Genomic DNA, 8,434 nt, shown 5'->3' on the forward strand with positions numbered 1-8,434 from the left:
TCTAGAGAAGACTCCTTGTACCCATTGTTGATTATAGTAGAAGTTTGAAGTAGACCCATTCGTCTCATGGTTTTTTACTCTGCATATCTGTTGGTTGAAGCTCTTCTCATTGTTCATCATAAGATGTGAGATTAATTGGTGCTTTGTTGCTGCCTTATTCCCAACGGTGTGAACTGATGTCATTGTCACGTACATCTCGCAGAACAGTATGATAACAGAGGAGAAGCCAAATTTTCCTACTAGAAGCTATCCTATGCCAAACTTCTGATAGCATAACGTTCAATCGTTGCAATTGTGGTGAACAGAGCAAATGCAGTTTGAATTGCTAAACCATATTTGATAGTATTACGGCAATTATTTTCACAACTCGTATGGCACGGTGTCTCGAACAAACTTAGTCATGCAAGAAAGAGATGCTCATCTCTAGATAACAAAAGCTAGCCCTATCATCGGATCTTCAACCAAGAAGCACTAGCACTCTAGTACAGTTCTTCCTCCTGGTGGGTATGGATGACGCAGTCAGCCCTCGGGTACGAGATGCAGGTCAGGAGGTACCCCTCGGCCATCTGGTTCTCGTCGAGGAACGACCCCTCCGACTGGTCGACCTCGCCGGCCGACATCTTGCCCGCGCAGGTGGAGCACGACCCAGCGCGGCAGGAGAAGGGCAGCTCCAGCCCGGCGTTCTCAGCGGCCTCGAGGATGTAGGTGTCCTCGGGGGCGTCGAACTCGTGCTCCGCCCCGTCCGGGCCGACCAGCTTCACCTTGTGCACGGCCGTCGCGGACACCCTGAACATGCTGGAGAGCCGTAGGCCTGACGCGTTGGGTGTTTGCTTCGTGTAGCCGATGAAAGAAGGGCTCTTGGTCGCCGGAGCGGCGGTCTGGAAGCTTACCCCGGATTTGGGGACGGACAGTCTTGGGGCAGTGGCGGTCGACATCTTGCTGGTCCTGATAGATTACTGGAAAGAAAGCACAAGTTCACATCTTGACAAGATGGAATCAGATCATAGGAAAGTTTGAGAACACAGGTTCGTGGAAATGGAACCAATCGAGGCTAAGCAAGCATCAGAAATTCATGTGAAATCTCGCAGTCAACCATTGCCTTGTGAAAAGATACCAGCTTGGTCCGATGCTAAATCTACCGAGCAGGACTCAGATCCGGCAGGCGTGCGCGTGCAACAACCTGCCACGACGCGGGGCCGAGGGCGGAGCACGGCACGGCGACAAGGGTCGCATCCACATCAGACAGCGCGATCTACCACTGCAGGATCCTGCCGCGAGTACGTGCGTGCGAGGGTGCGGTCAAGGTGACGGATCGGTCGATGCGTACCTCCTCCTCCTCCTGTTCCCCTCTCGACGAGACGGAGCGGTGGTCGGGCGGGGTCGCGGCCGACGCCGGTTTCCAGGCGAGGCGGGGGCGAGGCGGGGTCTGGCTGGGTCGCGAGGTGAGGAGGTGGGGATGGATGGTGGCAGGGCACGCGCACGGCGCGGCTTATTAATAGGCGCAGCGTCCGGTCCGCCCGCCCGTCCGGCAACTGGCACTGGCCGCGGCCGCGACGCCTCTGCTTTGCTCTGGGCCGTCGGTCGGGCACTCGGCGCGGCTGGCTGCTTGGGCGAAAGGCCGAGGTGCTGCAAGATTTGCGAAGACGACCTTGAGGAGCTGCTTATTTTACGGCGAGATGGCGGATTTGGGCGCAATTAGGGCGGTGGCTTCGCGGGATGAGGCGCCCCTTGGTGGGGATCAGGGGGCGGGATTAGCGCAGACAGCCAGCAGGTGTCCTCAATGACACAAGGGCCCCACGTGCCAGTGATGAGGTACGGGGGTCAAACTCGAACGACGCAGTGGCCTTACATATCGGTACGACGGGATCATGCTATCATTTGGGCGCCGGGTTTGAAATTTCAGTTGGATTCGAGTATCCACCTGATTCATAGCACTATTTTATAAACAACAATTGAAGACACCAGGCCACCGTAATATGTTGAATTTAAGTTGAAACGTTTCTCTTTGGGACTAAATTGCGTAGCCGTGTTTTGGTACCATTTTTTTGGTCAATATTCAAATTCATAATCGAACTCGTACACAAAATACTGTTCGAATGTGGTAATTAAGACTATGTTCGTGTTCTTGTATTGAGGTCTGAGGAATCTATGTCCGTGTTCTTATATTTGAACAAGGCTCAAGTACAAATCCAGACAGAGAAGATAATATTATTCAAACAGAATACAAATCATGTTCGCAACTTTTGGAATTCTGTAGTCGAACATTTGGATAGTTCTAAACTGTTTAACACTTGTGTCAGTTCCATCGCTTAGCTTAACCAGGTAATCATAAGTAGATGCAAGTGCTATTCCCCCACTTCACAAAGAAAAACAACTCTCGGATGTGGTTTGTACTTAGATTTGCAGTTGCTCTCCCTATGCTTATTGCTGTATGATTGCGAAGAGTTGATGGCCGCGAAAAGGCACAGCAGCCCAGCAAGCAAATGCAAAACGCACTCCGAAAGGTCGTCCCTGCTCAATGCATCTGAGGTGAGTCAAACGAACGCGGGAGCAACAGGACAGAGTTCCAATTCCACAAAAAACCAAATTTAATACAATATCCCAGGCAGGGGCACTGGGGCAGTTACAAACTAGGTACAATACAATGAATCAGTTCGATTCAAGTGTGCCTTTCATAAGAATATATTAACACAAGTAAACTGCTTCCCAGAAATAAACACCCGGATTTCAATCTCACCGATCTGGCAATTCTGAGTTATACCAGTAAGATGAGCAAATACTACAGTACATCATGTGGCAGCTTTGAACAAAAAATGTGGATTAGTGGAAAATTTTGGGAAGTGTTGATGATGGGTCACGCTAATCACAAGTGACCACAGCTATCAACTGCGCAGACGTTTACAAACCTCGGTATGCACGGCATGACAGCTTGGCACAGTACACCGTGGATCGTGGAAATACATACATAATACGCACCAAAACTGGATACTGATCAGTCATCTCACGTGGGATACCAGCAAGCCTGCAGCATGCACGTAATAATCTCATATACATGAGAAGAGAAACAGATCTCATGAGAATTACTGTCCTGGTTTGGTGCAGGTCAATGCTCCAACACATAATCTACGTGACCAGTAACAAAGAGTTCCCTAACCATCTGATAACAGAAGACCCCCCCCCCCCCCCCAAAAAAAAAAAGATAAGATGACATTTCAAGAATCTCAAAGGCAGTTTTTCACACTGATCTTCTATAGCTCTAATGATGTTTTAGTCCGAATAGTGCAGATCTTCTTTATTTCTGATTTCATATAATAGAGAAATAAATAGCAGGGTCTATGAATCATATGATAAGTGAATCTCGATTGGTATTAAAGAGTTTTCAATGGCGCTTTCAAGTTTTCAGGTCAGTTACTACTGCCACTAATCAATGCTAAATATTTGTGAGGGAACATAGAATACTAAGAAAATACTGGTGTTCCGATCTTTTTTCAGGTGTTCAAACATATGAAAACTTAATGCTTTTTTTTGTTAAAGTAAACATCCTTTTTTCCCAAAACATTATGATCAATCATCACAGTTAAATGCTTAACAAAATGACAGATGAACCATGGCAGAAAGAAACTCACAGAGAACAGCAAGTGCAGTTAAGATTGCTGTTGCTAAACGAATTTGAGAATAATTGTGACTTGTAAAGCACTCAGATCTACTTAATCTTCTCTTGATGAGCTCCGGCCAGAAGTACATAGCCTGCAAGAATTAGCAACAAAGTCATTACTGGGACAATTACTACACAGCAAGTTTATTCTAAGCACTAATGAACTGTTATGCCAAAACAGTGCCTAGATTGCGATACGTGAACAATCAGAACATGAATTACATGATTAGAGAAGAGTAACATACCCTTCCAGATGGAGGTCGGCTGAAAGAAGGTAGTGGATCTCCATTTCTCAAGCTATCCGTATATTCTCCATCCTTCCTCCTCTTTGTAAAGCTCTCACGGCCTTGCTTTGTAAACCATAAGTTTCTTACAAAACTACGGTACTGTCTGCTCAGTTTGTTTTTGCAAAAATGGCTCCTACCTACAGAATCATCAGCATCAAAACTATACATACTGCTATTGTTATGATCCCCTTCATGTGCACTTTCTCCACTTGAACATTGAAGTTTGGTTGCTCCTTCCACATCCTTTTCTGAGTATCTGGGTTCATATGCTGTATGTTCTTCAGTGGAATGATAACCATTTACTCTAGGAGCATTGTCGAGCTTAAGCTCAACAATTTCATCTGTACCAGTGGAATAATATGCATGGTCATCCTTGTTGCTGCCACAAAGAAAAGATGCCAGCCCATCTCCATCATGTTCACTTGAGTATAAATGTTTTGGAGTTTTATTGGAAATCCTAAGATTCTCCAAACTTTCTTCCACCTGAGAAATCTGCTCAGCTATAGCTCTAATGAATTGCCTAAATTTCAAGATTGCATTTTCCCTTGACTTTGACTTGTCAGAGAATGCAGCTGCATTCACCTCCCTCTCAAATTGCTCCAACTGCCAGTTGTTAGGAGAATAAAGAGAATAAAGGCCTATAAATGGGAACATGTGAAAAGTTAAAAGACTATAAATGGAAAGCTTGACTGTTTGAACCTGCCATTTGGTAGTTCCGAGAGCAGTAATCACATCTCTCTCATACTGCACTGGAGCATGAAACTTCGCATCTGAAGTACCATCCTGCATAACTTTCCTTTCATGCAAGAGCAAGCGGTAGACACCCTCCATCCTGTACACCAACCCAAAATGATGTGCTATCAGTACATTCAGCAAATTGCCCGTTACTTACTCTTTGTAGTATTTAAGAAATCATCTTTATAAACCCTATCATACTGTTGGATACTTTGACCCCTTAATACAGTCACAATATAAATTGGTCCGATGTTCAATAAACTGTATTTCACCAAGATAAAAACAGCTAGTTTTATAATTTCTTTCTAATAGAAAAGGCAGCTTTGACACACTAATTCTCCAGAAGGCACTGTATTAAATTGAGAAAGTGGAAAGCTATAAACTACAGCATTAAAAAGTTTCCAAATCCTAGCCCAGATAGAAACAGAAAGGGTAGTTAACACTGATAAACACAATTCATCTTCTGCAGCCTTGCGGGTTCATCGATCGACAGCTAGTTTGTGCCCATAGAAAAGCTAGTTTGGCTGGTTATGGTCGAACATGACACTAACAACCAGCTAAAATTATGCAAAGAATTTACAGGCTTGCATCTACAGATAGATAGATTCATGACTCCAGAAAGAAGTGTCTCAAATATGGTTTTGTCTCAAATATGAAACCATGTTCTTTTCCCCGCATCACCCCACCTCAATCGTGAGTCCGTGACAGAGATTGAGGGGCTCTTTGGTTTCTGCTCCTAAGGAGCCAAACCAAAATACGGCATCTTTGGTTTATACAACTAAACTTCCATTCTCCCAGAATTTCTCGTCAAAGTCAGCCATGAAACTTTGGGTGACGAAACGGTCCCCGCCTTTCACTACTCACCTGCAATTTTGGGCCTAGCTCCTTGGTCGCAAATGCCAATCCGCACAGAATTTAATGAGCTCCAGAACTGCTCCCTTATAGAACCAGGCACCGAATCGTACATAATGCGCCACGAATCTCGTGAGGCTACGAAACCACGCGCCAAGCTCTGACGCCACGCAGCAGATCAAGGAAGAAGCAGCCAAACAGGGCGGAGCGAGGAGACCGTACCTGTCGGCAGAGTCCTGCACGCACTCGGCAGCGGGAAAGAGCGGATCCGACTCCCACCGCCCGAAGCCCTCCGCCATGGAGCGGGATCCGGTCCGCCGCCCGCGCGGATTCGAAGCAGCCGGAAGGAGGAGGACGACGCGCGAGGAGGGGAAAGCGTGCGTTGTGGATTTGGTGCTCGTTTTGGAGTGGAAATTTGTTTGGTTGGTTGCCTCCTTGCGTTTCCGACTTTCCGTTGCGGCTCCTCCCTCTTTCCGGTTGGTGGTTCAGCACTGCCTGGTGGTGCTCCTTGTAGGATTTTGCCGAAAGGTTGACAAAGTAGCAAATCCTGCCACCAGGCATGACGTTCTGTTTTTAGTGGAATAAAATTCCATTAACCATTTGACACATCTCTATCACGAGTAAATTGATGATTTTTTACTTAAAAATCAGCCTTTTATTATAATATTACTTATGTCAATAAAATATGAGACTATCTGAGTCAATGACGGTAAGTCAAAATGATATATAAGCGAAACTATTTATCGATGGTAGTAGAAAAATAACTGGCATGAATAAATTGATGATATCACTGGCCACTAGGTCTCTTTGGATAGGTTTTTTTCTGATTTTTTCAGAAAAAAAAAGCTTGAAGCTATCTAAGGGGTTAACTTTTGGCTCTGGTTTCTATTGGTTTTTGGTTGGCTGAGAAAACAGTTATAGTTGGAATGAACTAGAAGTTGAGAAATAAGTTAGGAGTAGTTTTTCTGATTTTTAATGTGCTAAAAAACTAAAAATTTATTATGAAAATCAACAATCAAAATTTAATAGCCACGTATGTTTTCTTAACTAGACAAAATCTCTTAAGTTATCTTAGCTAGACAAAATATCTAAAGCTATAACTTATCCTAACAGGAGCCAAATCCTCTATACCAGAGGAGTACCATCCCTTTGGATAGGCTTTTTTTTTTCATAAAAACAAGAAGCTATTTAAGAGGTTAGCTTTTGACTCCTGTCTCTAGTGATTTTTAGTTAGAATTGATTGTGGCTGAAATAAAATAGAAACTAAGAAGCGAGTTAGGAGAGGTTTTTTTTAGTTTTTTATATGCTGAGAAGCTAAAAATTTATTTAAAAAATAACAACTAAAATTTAACAATCATAATTATTTTCTCAATCAGCCAGAAACTTAAAAGCTATAAGCTATCCTAACAGAACCTAAATCCTCTGTACAGGAGGAGTAACATCCCACAGCGAGAGTGCAGGAGAGTACCCAAGACCATTACAACCAAGCCCTACTTTATTACACTCTCTGGGACGGAAAAACTCGATGAAAAACTAATAAAATATCGACGAAGCAGCTCCTTCATCTCATAAATCATAACCCCGTAGGCGCCAAACTGAATGTGTCTCCTTCAAATGCCAGCTTAAGAAGCAGATAATCTGTTTCAGCCACCAGATGACCCATTCCTTGATCAATTGCTGCTTTGATTCCAGCCATGCACGCATAGACTTCAGCGTGAAATGCATCAAGCAAAAACGGCAACCTTCCTGCACCTGCTTGAACAACCATGCCAGCGTCATCCCTTAGCACGTACCCCCATCCTCCTTCACCATTGTTTGCCTTGAAAGCCCCATCCGAATTTAACTTCAAAAAACAAGTCCATACCTAAAGTCCTCAAAAGGTACTTGACGTATTCATTCAATCTCTGGCACATCACACACTTTGTATCAAGGCCCATCCCTCTCCTCTCCAAATTAACCCGAAGAGCCAAACTATTATGAGCCAAACTATTATGAGCCATTCTCCAGAGAAAATGTTTAATTTTGCCCGGACAGTTTATCTTCCATAGCATCTTCCATTGTTCTTCTTCCAAGACCCGGCCCTCGCTTAACATGGAACTATGAGCTTGATTTTTTCGGTATCATACAGGAAGCTAAAAGCAACTTTCAACACTAATTTTTTATGAAAGTCTTCTCCATAGCAACATGGGAAATCTGGAAGCAAATAAATGCAGAGATTTTGGGAGGTCAGATGCAAACTTCTCTAGATGGAAGGATTGTTTTCGTGAGACGGTTTATTATCAGTCACACAGAATGAATGCCCCCTTAGTTCCTTGTTCTTAGCCTGGTTATAGCGTTTCTCCTCCCTCCTCTTTCTTTCTTTTTGTGTATAGCTCGCCTTTGCACGATTTTGTAACGCTCGTTTTAATAAAATCTGCCTACAGTGGGGGTTTTCTCACTGTTTTCCTTTCAAAAAAAGACCCGGCCCTGCTGCGTAGACGTTTCTCCCCTTTCTGCTATTTCGCTAATCATGAGCTGATAATGTTTTATAGGCTGATCTCATAGAAAAAAATACCCCGATTATCAAAGTGCCACTCAAGGACGTCTTCCATGTCAGTGTGTACAGGGATTACTAAAATTGACCTAGCGTCCTCCTGACAAAAAGTTTGCTGCACCACTGCAACATCCCAATCACCAGTATATGGATCAATCAACTCATCAACGTGCGTAATCAGATTTGCCCCTCTCGGAGTTATAGGCCTTCTTGTCCATTCCCGTGGAATCCATGGATCCTGCCAAATACTAATATGCTCACCACTCCCATTCCTCCAAATTATGCCTAATTTCAGTACCTGTACACCTTTGAGGATACTCCGAATTCCTACCATGCTACTGGCATGCAGAACATCCCCATTTGAATAGTATT

The 8,434-nt window shown here is 44.1% G+C and overlaps 2 protein-coding genes across 3 annotated transcripts; both read right to left on the bottom strand.

Annotated features, from left to right (window-relative positions):
• Window positions 1–292: 292 nt before the first annotated feature.
• Window positions 293–1,686, bottom strand: LOC133884402 (ferredoxin-6, chloroplastic-like). The gene is made up of 2 exons (XM_062323798.1): window positions 1,328–1,686; window positions 293–956 (listed from the first exon to the last, which is right to left on the bottom strand). The coding sequence occupies exon 2, from the start codon at window positions 933–935 to the stop codon at window positions 480–482; it is 456 nt and encodes a 151-aa protein (XP_062179782.1). The 5' UTR covers window positions 936–956; window positions 1,328–1,686; the 3' UTR covers window positions 293–479.
• An 884-nt stretch (window positions 1,687–2,570) lies between these two features.
• LOC133884401 (uncharacterized) lies at window positions 2,571–6,047 on the bottom strand. 2 transcript variants are annotated; one of them, XM_062323797.1, is made up of 5 exons: window positions 5,752–6,047; window positions 4,642–4,774; window positions 3,901–4,545; window positions 3,627–3,747; window positions 2,571–3,022 (listed from the first exon to the last, which is right to left on the bottom strand). In XM_062323797.1, the coding sequence occupies exons 1-5, from the start codon at window positions 5,826–5,828 to the stop codon at window positions 2,997–2,999; spliced, it is 1,002 nt and encodes a 333-aa protein (XP_062179781.1). In that variant the 5' UTR covers window positions 5,829–6,047; the 3' UTR covers window positions 2,571–2,996. The 2 variants fall into 2 exon arrangements, with proteins under 2 accessions (XP_062179781.1, XP_062179780.1); XM_062323796.1 differs by lacking the exon at window positions 2,571–3,022 and having other exon boundaries at window positions 3,182–3,747.
• Between the last annotated feature and the right edge of the window lie 2,387 nt (window positions 6,048–8,434).

The sequence above is a fragment of the Phragmites australis genome, chromosome 11 (assembly GCF_958298935.1).
Source record: "Phragmites australis chromosome 11, lpPhrAust1.1, whole genome shotgun sequence".
Taxonomy (NCBI): domain Eukaryota; kingdom Viridiplantae; phylum Streptophyta; class Magnoliopsida; order Poales; family Poaceae; genus Phragmites; species Phragmites australis.

Excerpts from the sequence above, each read along its gene's own strand:
- LOC133884402 (XM_062323798.1), bottom strand. The coding sequence starts at position 935 with ATGTCGACCGCCACTGCCCCAAGACTGTCCGTCCCCAAATCCGGGGTA.
- LOC133884401 (XM_062323796.1), bottom strand. The coding sequence starts at position 5,828 with ATGGCGGAGGGCTTCGGGCGGTGGGAGTCGGATCCGCTCTTTCCCGCT. Across the intron at positions 4,546-4,641 it reads TCGGAACTACCAAATGGCAG|TTGGAGCAATTTGAGAGGGA; the intron begins GTTCAAACAGTC and ends AACAACTGGCAG. Across the intron at positions 3,748-3,900 it reads GCCGACCTCCATCTGGAAGG|GCTATGTACTTCTGGCCGGA; the intron begins GTATGTTACTCT and ends TAATTCTTGCAG.